General features: G+C 41.5%; 1 protein-coding gene across 2 annotated transcripts in view; it reads left to right on the forward strand.

Moving 5' to 3' along the window:
• TMEM245 (transmembrane protein 245) overlaps positions 1-19,416 on the forward strand; it is a 93,691-nt gene that overhangs the window by 11,974 nt on the left and 62,301 nt on the right. The window contains exons 5-7 of one of the 2 annotated variants that reach the window (XM_075270997.1): positions 1,925-2,116; positions 3,581-3,750; positions 12,947-12,970. In XM_075270997.1, coding sequence (XP_075127098.1) covers positions 1,925-2,116; positions 3,581-3,750; positions 12,947-12,970 — 386 coding nt within the window. The remainder of the gene's footprint in view (positions 1-1,924; positions 2,117-3,580; positions 3,751-12,946; positions 12,971-19,416) is intronic. The other variant, XM_075270998.1, reaches the window with a different exon arrangement.

A 19,416-nucleotide genomic window follows, 5' to 3' on the forward strand; every position in this document is an offset into this window, starting at 1 on the left:
GCACTGTCAGCTTTCCCGATCCGTGCCCGGTGTAAAGCGCTATCGGTCCCGGTAACGTAGCGCTTTACAGTCAGAAGGGCGTTTCTGACCATTAGCCAGGAACGTCCTTCTGCCTCGCGGCGCCAATCGCGCTGTGCTGTGGAGCCGGGAGGAACGCCCCCTCCCTCTCCTGATAATACTAGTCTACGGACAAGCTGTGTGAGCAGAGGGAGGGGGGTGTTCCTCCCGGCTCCACAGCACAGCGCGATTGGCGCCGCGAGGCAGAAGGACGTTCCTGGCTAATGGTCAGAAACGCCCTTCTGACCATAGAAGACCTACGGTACCGGGCCGTAAGCTCTTCACACCGGGCACAGATCGGGAAAGCCGACAGTGCGCTGAATTCAGCGCACTGTCAGCTTTCTGGCAGTATATTGAACTGCCTGTGCCCAAAAGTGGTGAAAGGTCCTCTTTAAATAATATATATGACAAAGTTTCTTATAGTCATGTGTATGATTGATTTGTTTTTTTAATTGCAGATACACTGTAAGGGCTAGTTCACACGGCGGCAATGAGGCGGATTTTGACAGCGGGTTTCGCCTCAAAATCCGCCTCCATACAATGGTGGTCTATGGAAACTGCTAGCTTTAGTTTTTCTGCTAGCAGTTTTTTTGCCGCTAGCAGAAAAAAGAAGCGACATGACCTTTTTTTCAGACGGATTCCGCCTGAGGAAAGCAATAGAAGTGAATGGGAGGCGAAAACGTTTATTATTATTATTATTATTATTATTATTATTATTATTATTATTATTATTATTTATTTTTTTTGCGTCGCATTTTTGGTGCCTTTTTTTTTTTTTTTTTTTTTTTTTTTTTTTGTGGTCCGTTCACTTTAGGGGAGGGGAAAACTGCCTGGCGTTTTCTGAAGTGGTTTTTACCAAAAACTGCTCCAGAAAACGCTCCAAAAATGCGTCAAGGTCCAAAAACTTTTTTTTCTGGACCAAATTAAGCCACACGTAATTTACATGTGAACTAGCCCTTATAATTTAGTCACAACCTGGGAAGTCCCATGTGCAAAAAATGAACTCTACGCTATAGCACACTGTGTCATCGCTTTACCAGTGCACAGAATGATGCTATAACTTAACAGCTGTTCTGCTTGCTTCCACCCATTGTTTACGTGAAATGGATAAAAAAAAATAATCCGTTTTTGGTCATGTGATGAACACAGTTGCACAGCTCGTTGCGGTCACAGCACAGTAATAAGAGCTCGGTCTTGAAACAAGCTGTGCACCTTGTGCCAAAAGTGTCCTTCACATAACCATCACATCAATTGGAAAATTGTTTAAATTCAATATACCAATTAATAGGTCTGGGTGGGTGGGTGGGGGTAAACTCTGACCATCAACCAGTATTAACGATGTGATTTTGTTCACGTCAGTTATTTCGGTTTGGTTATTACATAATTTGTGAGGGTCTACCTGCAGTACTGTTCAAGCCCAACAGAGTCCAAATCAGAACTGCTGTTATAACCTTGCGAGATGAATCTCTTGAGGTTCGTCCAATGTATAACCATATCTGCGGATTCCACTTTACTGGTATATCAGTGGCTCTGTAAAAGTGGCATGATGTCGAAAACCAAAATAGCTCTCCTTCCCTTCTGTGCCCAAATAGCAGATAATGCCCACATGTATGACATTGTTGTACCCAGGATAACTAAATGTCATATATGTGTATAAAATGCTATTTGGTCAGACAGCAGGACACAGATGTAAAGGAGCACTATGTGGCTTTTTCAGCGCAGATTTAGATTTTTTTTTTTTTTTTGTGTGTGTGTTTTTTTTGTTTGTTTTTTTTCTGTTGCTGACAGACACAATTTTTACTTTCTTCAGTTTCTGAACTAATTTTTTTTTATAGTGTAAGTAATTTCCCTGTATAACTTTTACCAGAGTCTGTTCCCAATGAGATGCCGACCACCCCAATTTCATCTTCGTTGGGAAGACAGAGAAGTGACATTGGAGCCTTTCTTAAGAAAAAAAAGACTAGTGATATCTATTTCGTCTTACTTGTATGGGCTATAGTCATTGTCCAGTTATGGCTTAATCTGTGGATCATACAGCTCCTTCCAGTACCTATTGCAGGTAAGCACTGTAAGCTAATGTCCCAATCACTAAATTTTCAAATATTATTAAGAAGCTGTACTGTATGTTGACATAAAACTGAAAAGTCATCCGTCTTGACCCAAAAGTGTTTGGCTGTTTGGCTCCATGGAGAACGCAGGGGTGCAGTAGGAGGCTGGTGCTGGATAGGTGGTTGATTTTATTGCCTTAAAGGGGTATTCCCAACTCACCTGTTCACCAATTTGTAGGCTGTATGCTCTGTTCACTTCCCAGTTTTCTCGGTAAATTGGTAGGCGGGGTTTCACTTGCTCTGCTAGCTCTCTTCATAGCAGTACATGTTTGCAGTCAGTAATGAGGGATGGTTGCAAATAAATTAGCACAGTATCAATGGCAAATACCCAATATGAAGCTGATGTAGCAAAGTTGCATTTGATAGGTGACGAGAATCCCAAATTTACATACTACAGGACCAAGAGTCAGCTTGCAATAAACTCAGTTTTAGGTTTGTGTTACATACAGCGGTAACAGACTCCCTGGAAGAGCTGGAGATAAACAGCTCAAATACAAGCTGCTTTGAGCACTCAGTTCCCCCTGCCCTCCTGAGAGCAATGAGCTACATCACTTGTCCTGGCCGGAGAGATAAGATCATCCCCAGGTCCGTGGTTATGGAAACACAGTGTAAACAATGAAGTGAATAATCTCAGCAGCCAAACAAAGCAGTTTTGCAGAAGCGATGTATTTAGGAAAAGTCTTAAATCCACATAAGCTAGCAGTATAGATAGGATCCTTGAGATGGGACAGCCCCTTTAATCTGTGCACTCTTATCTACAATATAGCAGTGCTAGGCTCTGCTATTCTATGTTTTACCAGCAGCAATTATTGGGTGTGTTCTGTAGCAGCCTCTTCATGTTAGCTTTCCCCTTTTAGAAGAATAATATGTAAAAAGCAACCTATTCTGTGGGTTGGTACAATCATAGTGATACCTGTGAACTGAGAAAAAATAAAAAAATTCTGTACATTTCCATGTTGTGAAACACAACTTTTTTTTTTTTTTTCTTCCATATTCAGTGCTGTGAAATGGCATTTTTTGATGGACACGTTGTAGTTTTTACTCATAACATTTTGGGTATTGTATGACTTTTTGTTTGCCCTTCTTTTAATAGTTATTTCTGACGCTCTGAAATGATTTTACCTATATATAAAAAAAAAAAGTTACAATCTAAGTAAAGGAACAGATGTGTACAATGGTGTCAGGCTAAGGTTCTGCATTGCGGACAAGGGTTTGCTACAGTTTTTGAATCAAATAGAGGAATGGATTGAGTAGAGAGACAGAAATAGAAGTATAAGTACTTCTATATATTTCATATTCTTTCTGTAGCCTTTACTAGGTTTGGCTAAAAAAAAAAAAAAAACGTTAAGTTTCCACAATGTGGGCCCTTTGCCTTAAGGGAAACTGAAGTTGTGTGTTCAATTTGTCTATATTAGTTTTTGCAGTTAAGAAACTGGTGATCCACTTTGGAGTAATTGGTTTTTTGGGGAATCGTTTTGGCTGCTGGTGGGAAATAATAGAGGACTTTGTGAAGGAACGTAAGGAAGCTTTGGCTCCTAGACCCATACGAGGCCTGGGTAAATTTGTTCTGAAGGTTGACAGTAAGGTAAGTGTCTGATTAGAGCCAGTTCTCAAGTTTGTCTATTTAACATAATTTATGGATGATATACAGTATGCCTTGCTGCCTTGTATACTACAGGAATTAACTATAGCATACAGTATATTAACCTTTAGTTTTACCAATTTCAATTTGCTTTGTTTATAATTGTAGAATAGTTTATTATATATGAGAAGAATTAGTTTGTACGTGTGGAAGAACTTCGGTTCTCTTCAATAACTGACTTTACATAGTTCAATAATTAAAGGAGCTGTGTGTGTGGTGTAAAGGTTTTTTTAAAAATTTTTTAAACAGATTGAGTTAAAGATGTGAAAAGTCATGCTCTCCTCCAAAATTCCCATTGCAATACTGCTTGGGTCCTTTGCTGATTTCCACTTCCCCACGTAGCTGGTCGCAGCAAAATATCACTGCGGGAAAATCCACGATGGCAACACATTGTGGTTTATCCTGCGACTGTTTTGGAAATCGAAGTTTTTTTTTTTCCCCTCATATATTTTTCTGAAAGGTGTGGATGTAATTCGCTTGAACACTTTAAAATGCTGTGGTTTACACTACGTGGGTCCCCGGCCTTATGATCCCTGTAGACCTACAGGATATATCCACTTGGCCTAAACACTAGCTGCAGTGATCAGTGGCTGAACATTGAGGACCTGGTAAGTGCTGAAACAAGTGGTGGGGAATCCATAAATTGTTTATTGATTCTTCTGCGTTTTTAAACTGGTTCAAAAATACAGATTCTGAATATTCAGCTCCTACAGTTGTCCAGATGCAGTACAACTTATTTGATTTTCCCTTATTAATACATTAATTAACATATACCATATTATCCAGGATGTACCACATGACAGAACTACAGGAGGAGTTACACACTATAGGGACAGGAACACAGGTTAAAAGCCCCCCACCCCCCTCACCAATCCTCCTTCCATACCAGTATTTTTCCCATTCCTTTCCTCTCCAGCCTCGCGTTACCACCCATCAGGGAAGGGGTCCCTTAATGCAGTCTTCCTCCATCAGTGACTGGGAAATCCTTGATGAATGCTGCTCTAAGTTAAGTTCTCAATGTTCATGATAGATCCGGCACTAACTTCTGGCTCTTGCTGTAAGCACATGGTAAGATTGGAAGTCAGTGTGTCACTCTTCCAATACATCAACGTCATCTCTGTCTCTTCCATCATCGCGGCCATCTTGTAGGTGGCACTAGGGGAAAAAACTAGAGTGTTAAACCGCAGGGATGTGGTGTTGCAGTGTGACACACCAGCAGGGCCCTTCCTGCGTCTCACAGCCACTCCCACCTCATTTTAGCTCCAGGATCACCTATTTAAAGGGCATGTGTAAAGCACATGGCTGTCTGGGACTCTGTTTTTTGCTGAGCTATGAAACAAAAAAAAAAATGTCTCCCTGAAAACTTGCCCTGAGGGCAGCCTGGATACTTTGGGCCATGCAAGTTTTCACTGGATGTTTACTTTTTGCTAATTGGTATCAATTCCTGGAGAATGTTTGCAATACTGAATTCCTTTCTTCTGTTCTAAACCTAAGGAGTGACAATATCCCCATAATCTGGTCTAGAAGCCTCTCTCCTCTGCAAAGTCCGTTCTCCCTAGGCTGTGCTGATGAGATCCAATCAGATCGAAATGGCGCTGTCCACAGATGGGATGATACTGACTTGGCAAAATCCCGCATTATTGCAATAAAGGCTTGTTGGAAAGTCGGGCATGATGTTCAAGGGAACTTCCCATAGAAGGCAGCATACAGAGGCAGTGTTTCCCTATTTACATCTTGGGAAACATATTTGCATATTCTTCCCATAAACCCCCACAGTGGAGCAAAAGTGCTTTTGTAAAACTCCACACACCTACAAGGTGGTCTCTCCCTAAGGAGTGACAATATCCCCATAAATACTCTCCAGGAATTGGGACCAACTAATAAAAACATATTCATAAGAAAGTAAAAACAAACGCTAGAAACTTTAAACCTCTGTGGTTTACACCATGTGGGACCCCGGCCTTATGGTCCTTATGATCCCTCTAAACCAGACTCAAAAAATGCATTGGTGCAATTCTTGTGGCAAATTTCTCCAGGAAGCCCATAAAAAGCAGCATTGCTAGGACTGTATTGTTAAAAGGGTATTCCCACGTCGCATACTCACCAGTCTTCACTGCTGTAAAATCATCTTTCTTCCTGGTTTCTTGCATCATTTGGTGGGCGGGGTTTCACATGCATCCTGCCGTTTAGCTCCGACCCCCCCCCCCCAATAGTGTGTAGCTCCGCCCACCCATATTGGACTATGAAGTATAGGCGACTATGAAGTATAGGCAGCAGCAACTCCATTCTTTGTTACATACAGAGACTGCCTGTCTCTGCCATAATGAACACAATTGAATTAGCTAGCCTGATAACTGGGAGAACAGAAGAAATTAAAGCAGCTCCTCTCCCCTATCTGATAGCAGGGACCTAGGTCACATGGTGTAGACACAGGAATAGCTATAAACACAGGCTTGCTCCCGTGCACTTAGCCCCTCCTCCCTCCCCCCCTGAGAGCAGGCAGATGCATCACTTGACTTTTGAGCAGATAAGTCAAGGGCTGTGTCAACAATGAATTGAATAAAGTAAGATGGTGGACAAACCAAGCAGTTTTGCTGAAGCAGTGTATTTAGGAAAAGTCTTACATCCACATTAACAAGCAGTGTAGATAGGATCCTGGTGATCGGACAACCCCTTTAAACAAGAAGAAGGTCCGTCCTTTATGGCAGATCTTTAAAACAATGATTTGGGTGGAATTACAGCAGTCTATGTCCATGCTAATTTAAAAGTCAGGATACTCTTGAAGAGCCTCCTTACCCCAAAAATAAATAAATAAAATCGAGTGGCAGTTTAGTTCAGTCTCTCACAGCCAGACTCAGATTCAGATCAGGAACGCTTTCACCTATCTGATGGTGTAGTTGATGACCTTACAACTGAAAATTCTTCACTATCCCAAGAAAGACCATCACCAAAAGACCTGAGTTCTTTACTCCAGGCTGTAAAAGAGACTATGAATATTCAGGATGAGGAACCTGCACGCTCTATTCAAGATGAGGTGTTTGGGAGTTTTACATCTAAAAGCTAAGGTTTTCACTAGAAACCAAAATCTTTAAAGGGATCCTATCATTCAGATGACATTTTTTATCAGTGCCACGTCGGAAAAGCATTAAAAAAGGCTATTCTTCTTCTACCTTTCGTTGTCTTCTCCGTGCCGCCGTTCGTCTACAATCCCAGTTCTTGTCGGTATGTAAATTAGCTCTCTCGCAGCACTGGGGGCGAGCCCCAGCGCTCAGACAGCACTGGCGGCCCCAATGCTGCGAGAGAACTCTCTCCAGCGCCGCCTCCATCTTTGTCAGGAACGGCCTCTTCATTCTCTTCCTCCAGCAGTGTCGTCTTACTTCTAGGCCTCGAGCAGAGCAGACTGCGCATGCCCACAGGCCCCGAGAAAATGGCCGCTTACATTACTATGCAACCGACAAAAATCGGGATTGTAGGCAAATGGCGGCACGGAGAAGACTAGGAAAGGTAGGAGAAGAATAGCCTTTCTTAAGGCTGTTCCGACGTGGTACTTTAAAAAAAAAAAAAAAAAAAATGTCGTCTGAATGATAGGATACCTTTTTTTAAAAAAAAAAAAAAAAAATTTTTTTTTTTTTTTTTTTTTTTTTATATCCAGAGAGTTTAATAACAGATTACTCTTCAATCCATATGGTACTGAATTATGGGATTGGGGGAAAAAAGTGTTGGCATCCTTTTAGGCTATTATATATAGAAATATTGCTGTTACGTCAGTCGGGATTTCCATGTCTCTGTGGTTAGACCATCTTGAAAACCGCTTAAGAATGAAGACCTCTAGGTACGAGATAATTAAATCCTTTCCTTTATTAAAAATGGCCTTAGGATTCTTTGCAGAGGCATCGAAGGAATCTGTAAGATTCGCCACCTGTAACAGAGCGCTCGCCAACACCACCCAGGAGGGCTCTGTGGTTAAAGATGCAGTCAGGAGACATATATGGGCTAGTTCACACGGGGGTAATGAGGCAGATTTTTTTGACAGCAGATTTTGCATCAAAATCTGTCTCCATACAATGGTGGTCTATGGAGACTGCTAGCTTTTTTTCTGCTAGCAGTTTTCTTCTGCTAGCAGAAAAAAGAAGCGACATGACCTTTCTTCAGACGGATTCCGCCTGAGGAAGGCAATAGAAGTGAATGTGAGGCAAAAAACGCCTAGCATTTTTTTGCAAAAAAACGCGGCTGAAAACGCCTAGCGTTTTTTTTACAGTCCATTCACTTTAGGGGAGGGGAAAACCGCCTGGCGTTTTCTGATGCAGTTTTTACCAAAACGCTCCAAAAAACACCTTAAAGGTCAATTAGGAAGTGTTTTTTTTCAGGACCAAAATAAGCCAGGCGATTTTTCATGTGTGAATTAGGCCATAGAATCCAAAAGCATGTTGTGCACTATTTCCTTCTTGGGAGACTTTATATTTTGTCCTGTCTTAGATGATATTTTAGAAAAAGCTTCTGGCAAAAAGAAAAACTTCCTCCAATTATACAGGGAAAGGCAAAATGGTTTGCTGGAACTACCCTAAAGGGGGTAGAGGCTTCCTCCTCAACCCTAAGGGAGCCTTCACATGTAGTATACGCTCCGCTCATTCTGAACGTAAAACTCATTGAGAATGAGCATGCGAAAACCAGATCCCATTGATTTCTATGGGTGCCAGCATATGCGTGTATCACATTGAAAGCAATAGGGAAAAAAAGCGTCCCATTGATTTTAATGGGGAGCGCACGTATGCCAGCACCCATAGCAATCAATGGGATCTGGATTTTACGCGCTCATTCTGAACGAGTTTTATCGCTTCTCGGCCTGTAGTATCTGTTCTTATCAGAAGCAGCAGGTAGGTGAAACTGCCGCCGGGCTATAGCTGCGGCCCACCGGCAGAAGTAGACCGAAAACTGTGGAGATGGGAATGGAGAAACACTTTGGGCACGTGCTGGGAGAAGCAGCTAGCTCTCCAAAGACCTGAATGTTCCTGTTTCTACCGTGCGCAGTGATCAAGAAGTTTAAAGCCCATGGCACTGTGGCTAACCTCCCTAGATGTGGACGGAAAAGAAAAACTGACGAGAGATTTCAACACAAGATTGTGTGGATAGTGGATAAAGAAGCTCGACTAACATCCAAACAAGTTCAAGCTGCCCTGCAGTCCAAGGGTACAACAGTGTCAATTTGTACTATCCGTTGGCGTCTGAATAAAAAGGGATTGTATGGTAGGATACCCAGGAAGACCCCACTTCTTACCCAGAAACATAAAAAAGCCAGACTGGAGTTTGCCAAAACTTACCTCAGAAAGCCAAAAATGTTTTCGAAGAATGTTCTCTGGTCAGATGAGACAAAAGTAGAGCTTTTTGGGAAAAGGCATCAACATAGAGTTTACAGGAAAAAAAAAAAGAAACCTTCAAAGAAAAGAACACGGTCCCTACAGTCAAACATGGCGGAGGTTCCCTGATGTTTTGGGGTTGCTTTGCTGCCTCTGGCACTGGACTGCTTGACCGTGTGCATGGCATTATGAAGTCTGAAGACTACCAATAAATTTTGCAGCATAATGTAGGGCCCAGTGTGAGAAAGCTGGGTCTCCCACAGAGGTCATGGGTCTTCCAGCAGGACAATGACCCAAAACACACTTCAAAAAGCACTAGAAAATGGTTTGAGAGAAAGCACTGGAGACTTCTAAAGTGGCCAGCAATGTGTCCAGACCTGAATCCCATAGAACACCTGTGGAGAGATTTCAAAATGGCAGTTTGGAGAAGGCACCCTTCACATCTCAGGGACCTGGAGCAGTTTGCCAAAGAAGAATGGTCTAAAATTCCAGCATAGCCTTGTAAGAAACTCATTGATGGTTACCGGAAGCGGTTGTTCGCAAGAAAAATAAATGAAGATATTAATACCAAAGAGTTTGTGTTTGCAATCATTTTCTGGAAGAAAATGAGTATTATCTGACAGAATTGCAGGGGTGCCAATACTTTTGGCCAACACTGTATGTGGCCAAATAGATGGTTCCCCCTTCTAAGGAAATTGGGTCTGGAAGGACCATACTTACTTGTTGAAAGGTGGGACTTTTATTGTTTTTCACCGAGCAGAAGATACCACAACAGTGGGATGATAATTTCCCACTGGCCAGGGGGTGGCAAAAGCTGTACACAGGTGTGTTTTCAACTTACCTAGCTGTAACACTGTAGGGTTATAGGTTGGACTTGATGGACTAATGTCTTTATCCAACCTCATCAACTATGTAACTATGTACTCAGGGACTTATGGGAACAGCCCTTGTGCTCCATGTACATTATTTGCACAATTAATAAAATATTTATCTTGGCATCCACAGGATTGTGAGACATATTGACGTTATAATTTACAAGCATGTCACCGTATCTACAGTGCAGTGGTGGCAGTTTGAAAGGGTTCGGGGAGGTGTTAGACTCCTTTTAAATAGAACCTCAGGCATGACACTACCTGCACTTGTTGCTCAGGAAATATGGGGACTACAGACAAAATTCCAGCTGTGCTGTAATCAGTGGAGACACCTATGCACAGATGCTAAGAACCTGAATTGGTGGAAGTGGTGAAAGGTACTCTTTAGTGTCCATTGCTGTCATCATATGACAAAGAAGCGCAACTGACATATATGACAGTAGTGTGAATGTCTCATTATCTTATGGAAACATTAGTCATGGCGGGTTGTGCTTTTATCAGGAATCAGATATCAGAAGATATAGCTTAAATCAGGGATTTAAACTCTGTCTCTGAGGCTGTATATCTTCTTACTGGTTTTTCCTATCCAGCTGAATTAGCAGAACTGGGAAGAAAAGCGCCCCTGACCCATATCTGAGGCCACAAGCTAAAGATTTAGTGTAGATACTTTCCTCTCCATTTCTCTGCCCCAGGTACACTGCTATGACTTATGTGCACCTGGAACAGGGAAGGAGAGCGGTCCTGGAAAGTAGGTACTGGCTGGTGGCTCTGCTGTGGGGCACATTAACCCTTTTCTTGCCAAGCACGTAGTTATACGTGCTCCCAAGGTGGCACTTCAGTAGCCGAGGACGTAGCTACTACGTCCTTGCTACTGAAGCCCATAACGCTATAAAAAAAATTGGGTTATCTTGATAGTTTTGGTGTCATCTTGACTGCATAGAAACTGTCCTTACCTGTCTAAAGTAAGGAGCCCAGGAAGCACTAACAGAATAAAATGTATACACGTACATACCCCTTTTAAAAAAAATTCTTAGCACCTTACCCTTGTCCCTGATATACCGACCCCACTCCCCTTCTATTATCCAAACCCCCTATTTCCTATAACTTCTTTAAGTTAAGGGATTCTTCTTTAAATTTAAGCAATAATATATTGTTAAAAGTTAGTATTACTTGCTGCACAAAGGACTCAGCTTTGACAGTTTTCTGTATATATAGTTCAAACTGTCTCAGAGATTTAGTCTCAAACCTGAACTTTTGTGTAATTTTTGAAAAAAAATCAATGTTTGATAAAAAGTTGTATGAAGGTGGCTGTGAGTATAATAAGCTAGATGGTATGGGCCAGGGTGTCTGCTGTTTGGAAATATATAGTTTTTGGCGGTTTAGTCATTGTTTCTGGTGTGTGTGGCATATTTTATCCATGTCACTACTACTTTCAAATTTGAAGACAAAAAGCAGATTTTGGGTGTTTGTGATTTTTTTGCAGTTTTGAGAACATAAATAGTGTCCGGGTGTATACACATGTGGTATGTATAAACTCCTCACACTCTGGCCTTTTAGTTTTAGGAAGTACTAGATGAATATAGTTCAAACTGTCTCAAAGCTGAACTTTTTGTGTAATTTTTGCAAAAAATCAATGTTTGATAAAAAGTTGCATGAAGGTGCCTGTGAGTATAATAAGCTAGATGGTATTTTTTATGATCGTCAGGGTGTCTACTGTTTGGAAATATATAGGTTTATGGAGTTTAGTCATTGAATCTAATGTATATGACATGCTTTATTCATGCTATTTTTTCGCATTTAAGACCAAAATCAAGATATTGTGGTGCACTTTTTTAGGGTCTTAAAGGGAGTTTATTCACATGTGTAGTATTGTTGAATTAAAGACACGTTAGACTTTAGTATACTAAAGAAATTATGTCAGTATATCCCTGCATGTGGTAGAATTTAGGTCAGAAATTTGGAATTTTGGATTTTTTTTTTAGAAAAAAAAAACTTTAACTCAAATGTATACAAGTATAATGTAGCATTCCAAGATAGAACTGTTCAAGATATATTCCCCTGGCTCTCTGCTTTCAGAAAATATATTGGTATGGGGGTCTTAGACAAATATTTAATTTAGAAATATGCATTTTATTCAAACATGTCAAAACTGTGAAAATTGCTCTGGCTACTGGAGGTGCAAAATTTCCAGAGACCCTTGGCAGTTAAAGGGTTAATCTGTACGGGACAATTGCTGGGGAACATTAAACTGTGAAGGGCAACTAGTGGGTTATTTAACAATAAATTTGTATTGTTTAGAATTTGAAAGGAATTTCAGCCCACCTAGTTACAGACCCCTGTCCTAAACTAATGTGGTTATGTAGAAACTAGATTCTTCTTCCCTTTGAAACTGTATAAGGACATTATAATGGAAATCGATAAAGAATTCTTTCATTTTATGAAAGATCTACCAATGCAGTAGAGGAAACAAGAATATTAGGAATAGCTTCTGTGGATTTACATTAGAAAGCCAAAACAGATATATCACATTTCAGCTCCCATGTTACTGCTGCAGTATTATATAGCATAAATGGTATTTGTGATGGCACCTGCATACATAACTTTGTATTAAATGCTAAGTAATGTGTGTTATGATTATCTGTATTATGATCACATCTCTGAATTTTGGTGGATTCACTATCTATGCAAAACTATCGGTGTTTAGTTTTGGTGAACACCGTAACCCTGTTTCAGTGAGATCATGGAAATGTATAGCACGTGTTTGTGATGTAGTTACCCCATTCATGTGTGTGCCCTTTGTTCTTGTCACATTGTATCTGCATGTTGTTTACTAATGTACTGCTGTCTTCTCTTCCTTTCTTCCATTTCTCTCCTTGTCCTTTTTTCCCGTTGCACTTTCCTGCCCACATAAAGATGTGGCATTGGCTTAATGAGCAGGTAAAGCAACATTTTATTGAATTGCTTCTCTTCTGGCATGAGCGTGTGTCAGTGTGTCTAACACAGTGTTCACAGGTTTTAATAAATAAACGTGTGTGCATCTAATAAATTTCTATTTGTGCATCTTAGAGGTATTCCATTATTTTTTTACATAATTTATTTGTGTGTAGAATATCATGCATGTATTTAAAATATTGCATATATTTGTTCCCCCCCACCCTCTCTCTCATAACCGCAAACATAGAAAATGGAGGACAGACCTCCAAGTACAGGAAGCTATTAAAGCTTTTTGGACCTCAGTTAAAATTAGTTGAAGACCCCCTGAGTTTCCAGATTTGTAAAAGCGGTAGCGAAGAGCTACAATACTGGCACCGATAGCTGTTCACCGGGGGCTCAAAACGTGAAAGCCGATAAAACCGCATGTGCCCCAGGAGGTGAAAGGTCCTCTTTAAGATCAGATGGGCAAGGCAGCTGTATGGTCCTTTTCAGCCACTTTTTTCAGGCATTACATTTTGGACTTGAGGACTTCTGATCGATCTTTTGTTAGAAAAGTTCTCCAGGCTGTTTACCCTCCCTAATTTGGTATCACTCTGTAAGTGCTGTCATGGGAGAGGGGGAACATGAACATTACACTTACCTGTAATCGGATTGCAGAAGGTAAAATAACAGATTCTCCTAGACTTAAGCACAGTAGGGATTGTAGGGTTATAGGTTGGACTTGATGGACTAATGCCTTTATCCAACCTCATCAACAACTATGTAACAGTAAGGCCTTGTTCACATCTGCATTGGTAATCTGTTCGGGGTAGTCCGCATGGGGACCCCCCCCCCCCCAAAAAAAAACAAAACAAAAAAAAAAACAGACTACCGAACGCATTTGCAAGTGCAAGCGGTGTGCAGTTAAAGCACATGGATCCCCATAGACTATAATGGGGTCTGTGTGCTTGTCACGAGATCTCCGCAGGGAACATGCAGACTGGAAAGTACTTCACAATCTACTTTTCTGTCCGCATGACTTTTGCAGACATCTCAAGGCAAGCACATGGACCCTATTATAGTCTATGGGGTTCATGTGCTTTCTCTGCACACTGCTTGCAAATGCGTTCGGTAGTCCGTTCAGGGGGTCCCCTTGCGGACTCCCCGAATGGATTACCAAACACAGATGTGAACCAAAGGTAGCAATGAAGGCTGGATGGAGGTAGGTCCAAAAAGTTTCAAAGCTTTCCTGTCCTATCTTCTGTCTGTGTGGGTGCTGTCACGGGATCAGGGAAATCTGATTATCAGTAAGTGTAATCTTTATTGTATCAGTATAGCAGCGTGTGTGTGTGTGTGTGTGTGTGTGTGTATGTGTATATATATATATATATATATATATATATATATATATATATATATATAATTTGAGTATGATTCATTTTTAGTCCCGTGATACTGAAACGGATTAAGCATGGTGTCATTTGACTCTTACCTGTGTCATATGACTGCTGACATTCTGTTAACGGCGAGGCGGACCTTTAAAATAATGGTAACACCGGAGTCTGATGGGACCCATTGATTATAATGGAGTCAGTTTGGTGTCTGTCGCTTTAAAACTGAAACAGGTTGCGGAAACAGCATCTCACAATATCTGTAATTGTCTATAGAGAAGCAGAGAACATTTTTTCTCCGTGTGTGTGTTTTTTTTTTTGTTTTTTTTTACCATTTTATTTATTTATCATTATTATATAATTGTTTTCACTTTTTTTGGCTTTTTTACTTTAATAGCTGTGTTTCTAGGGTGTGATGTTATGCTAAGTAAATGCATACATTGTGAAGTAGTTACAATAAAGGTCTTCCTTAAAAAAACAAGGTCAGCCATTTCAACCATCAGGACAGAGAAGATGGAATGATACAAAAAAAGAAAAAAGCGACGATCGTTTTGTGCGTCTAGCACTTCGTCAGGCTTTGAAGCCTGACGAAGTGCTAGACGCATGAAACGATCGCCGTTTTTTTCTTTTTTGTATCATTCCATCTTCTCTGTCCTGATGGTCGAAATGGCTGACCTTTGTTTTTTAAGGATGAAATAAAATTTTGCTGTTTTTAGATCCGTTGACTGGTGAGTGCCCTATTTTTCTTTTCTATTTTTTTCATGTGCCAAATGTTGATGTATTCATAATAGTGAGCACCACCAGGGATCTTTTTTCTGAGCCCATATGCAGTTTTTGCCTTAACCTGCTTATAAAGCAGTTCTGCCTCAGCTGCAGTAGTGCCACTTTTTTGCTCTTTTACATGCACTATATACAATAAAGGTCTGTTTTTGCCATTAGTCATGTCCTGTGTGCTGACCCAACATATATTCAGCATATCATATAACCCATCGGTTTCACATCAATAAGTCAAGGATTTTTCATTTAAACTTATTGTATTGTCATCCAACATGTCTTAAATCCTAAGTATATAGCTAGTCTCTCAAAGAACTAAGCCTTATCAGTAAGGGTCCATGCATACGGGCCAAAATGGCGCGTTAAAAAGCGCATCCCATTAATTTTAATGGGTGCTGCTCGCATTTTTTTGCATAGAAAAAAGTGAGCGGCACCCATTGAAATCAATGGGACGCGCTTTTTAACGTGCGGTAAATTCGGCGACATTTTGCCCCGTGTGCATGGACTCTGTTGATTTATGATTGTTTCTTACGCTGCATGAACAATTGTTGTCTGTACCTCTTTCAAACTGGCATTGTAAATATACATCATGCAGCATCATGCCATTCTGCAAGGCTGCTATATACACTATGTGATCAAAAGTATCCAGACACCTGGCTGAAAATGACTTACAAGTACGTGGCGCCCTCCATTGGCAATGCTGGAATTCAATATGGTGTTGGCCCACCCTTAGCCTTGATGACAGCTTCCACTCTCGCAGGCATACGTTCAATCAGGTGCTGGAAAGTTTCTTGGGGAATGGCAGCCCATTCTTCACGGAGTGCTGCACTGAGGAGAGGTATCGATATAGGTCGGTGAGGCCGTGCAGTATGAACAGGTGCTCGATCGTGTTGAAATATGCAATCGCCATCCCCGAATTGCTCTTCAACAGTGGGAAGCAAGAAGGTGTTTAAAACATCAATGTAGGCCTGTGCTGTGATAGTGCCACGCAAAACAACAAGGGGTGCAAACCCCCTCCTTGAAAACACGACCACACCATAACACCACCGCCTCCGAATTTTACTGTTGGCACTACACACACTGGCAGATCACATTCACCAGGCATTCTTCATACCCACACCCTGCCATCGGATCACCATATTGTGTACCATGATTAGTCACTCCACACAACGTTTTTCCACTGTTCAATCGTCCAATGTTCACGCTCCTTACACCAAGCGAGGTGTCGTTTGGCATTGACCTGCGTGATGTGTGGCAACCAGTCACCTGACCACCATCGAAGTCTGTGAGTTCTGCGGAGTGCCCCATTCTGCTCTCTTACGATGTCTAATGTCTACTGAGGTTGCTGATATGGAGTAGGTGGCAGCACAATCCACCTAATATGAAAAACGTATGTTTTTGGGGATGTCTGGATACTTTTGATCACATAGTGTATAGAAATGAGCGAGTACTGTTCAGATCAGTCGATCCGAACAGCACGCACGCATTGAAATGAATGGAAGCACCTGGTACTTCCGCTTTGACGCTGGCCGCTTAACCCCCCCGCGTGCCGGCTACGTCCATTCATTTCAATACGTGCGTGCCGTTCGGATCGGCTGATCCGAACAGTACTCGCTCATCTCTAAGGGTGAATTCACACTGAGTAAACGCTAGCTTATTCTGAACGTAAAACACGTTCAGAATAAGCGGCGTCTAAAGCAGCTCCATTCATTTCTATGGGAGCGGGGATACGAGCGCTCCCCATAGAAATGAATGGGCTGCTTCTTTCACTCCGTGCAGTCCCATTGAAGTGAATGGGGAGTGCCGGCGTGTACGCTCCGGCATGAGCAGAGCTTGCCGTATACGCCGGCACTCCCCATTCACTTCAATGGGACTGCACGGAGTGAAAGAAGCAGCCCATTCATTTCTATGGGAGCGGGGATACGAGCGCTCCCCATAGAAATGAATGGGCTGCTTCTTTCACTCCGTGCAGTCCCATTGAAGTGAATGGGGAGTGCCGGCGTGTACGCTCCGGCATGAGCAGAGCTTGCCGTATACGCCGGCACTCCCCATTCACTTCAATGGGACTGCACGGAGTGAAAGAAGCAGCCCATTCATTTCTATGGGGAGCGCTCGTATCCCCGCTCCCATAGAGATGAATGGAGCTGCTTTAGACGCCGCTTATTCTGAACGTGTTTTACGTTCAGAATAAGCTAGCGTTTACTCAGTGTGAATGCACCCTAATAGTGTATTTACAGCCCAGTTTTCCCCAGCAATCACTGGTTACTGATTTGAGGGGCAGAGGAGTGGGTGGTGGAGGACATGCTGCTTTTTTTTTTTTTCCAGGAAAGTAAAAATACTCTCCTAGGAGTATGAAGTTTGCAGTAATGAAAATAAATGATATGCAGTTATAATAATAGTAAGAGGTTGCTATTGAAGCATGGAAAACATTATTATAACTGTCTTCAATGCGAATTTAGGGATTTGTTTTTATGGTGTTCACTGTGCAATAAAAATGACAAGGTCCTTATATTCTTTGCATTGTCACAATCATGGCGATAACAAGTTTGTATAGTTTTTGTTGTTTTAATACCTTAAAAAATAAAAAAAAGTCACTGCATGCCGGATTTGAAGGAAGTAGAAGAATTGAGTTCTTGGGATGTTATGTGCATTGCTCATGGATTTGAATGTTGTAAAGATCATAAAGGTCATATGAAGGTGAAGACCTCATACAGTGTCCACAAGGGGGCATTGGGCAAACTTGGTAGCTTTCTGAAGCCAGGATTATGCCATAGTGGAGTCTCAGCTGGTATGGCAGTGTACACATCTACCTTCTAAGGGTCCATTCACACGAAGTAAACGCGCACTCATTTTGGCAAAATACACGTGTAAAGAATACACGTTTAAAAATAGGACTCCCATTGACTTCAATGACATTTTTTACACGTGTAAAAAAAAAAAAACACTCCATAAAAACGCAATGTGTTTTTTGATGTGGGTTTTTTTTTTACACATGTAAAAAAAATGTCATTGAAGTCAATTGGAGTCTTATTTTTACATGTGTATTCTTTACACGTGTATTTTGCCAAAATGGGTGTGCGTTTACTCCGTGTGAATGGGCCCTTAGGCTGAGTCGATATCTGTCCCACTAGCTTATAAATAGGCTTTAACTTCCCTCTAAACACCCGAATTCTTCTCCAGAACCGACAACAAGGATGTATAGTTTTAGGTAATGCACCAGGTACAACTGTGGTCCTGGCAGTGGGTCAGGTAATAGGGCCTGAGATGTCGGAGCTGACCCATCAAATAAAAGAAGAGGGCCATCTCCCAACCACCATCTTGATTCTATTCTACCTGCCACTGACAGATGCAGTGCACCCATATCTTAAAATTGGCTTTGAAGTGAGTGAGAAGTGGGTAGATATTCAACACTACAAAGTTTATGTGGTCATTGGAAATATGTATACCAAGGTATTTGCAGTGTGGGACATTACTATAAGTACAAATACATTCTCCATCCACCCTCTGGCGATCTTGTGTGATAGACATCGTATATAAATCAAAGCCTTAATCTGGAAACCATATGGAATGGATCAGACAGAACGAGGACAAGATTATCCGCATGTAATGCATTTCTCTCCTCCACCAGTGCTATAGGCAGGATCAGTCTGAAAAATGATGTCCATGGGTTCCACTGCCACTGTGAACAAAAATGGGATTAGAGAGCTGTCCTGTCGTGTTCCTCTATGTAGAGAAAAATGTGGTATGAGGGTACCATTAATGGGTAGGACAGCCCTGCGAGGTTTATATAAGAAACTGATCAAGTCAATATAAACTTTGCCAAACCCAAGTTATAAGTTTTAAAAGAAATGGCCATTCGGTGCAGTCAAATACTTTGGTGAAATTTAAGGAGGCTAGTGCTCAGTCCTGTTTAACCCCTTAAGGACACAGCTCAAAAGTGCATTAAGAACTAGGCCTCATTTTTCAAACCCGACGTGTCACTGTATATGGTAATAACTCAGAGACGCTTTAACTTACACAAGTGATTGAGAGAGTTTTTTCATAACACGTTGTACTTCATGTTAGTGTTAAAGTGTTATCATTCAAACACATTTTTTTTCTCACTAACATATCGGAATAGCCTTAAGAAAGACTATTCTTCTCCTACCTTTCGATGTCTTCTCCGCGCCGCCTTTCACTTGGGGCGCTCCCAATGCTGCGAGAAAACTCTCCAGCGATGCCTCCATCTTCTTCAGGAACGTCCTCTTCACGCGTCTTCTTCCGGCACAGACGGTCAAACTTGTAGGCATTGGGCAGAGCCAACTG

Source organism: Leptodactylus fuscus, chromosome 4, assembly GCF_031893055.1.
Source record: "Leptodactylus fuscus isolate aLepFus1 chromosome 4, aLepFus1.hap2, whole genome shotgun sequence".
In the NCBI taxonomy this organism is placed as follows: Eukaryota; Metazoa; Chordata; class Amphibia; order Anura; family Leptodactylidae; genus Leptodactylus; species Leptodactylus fuscus.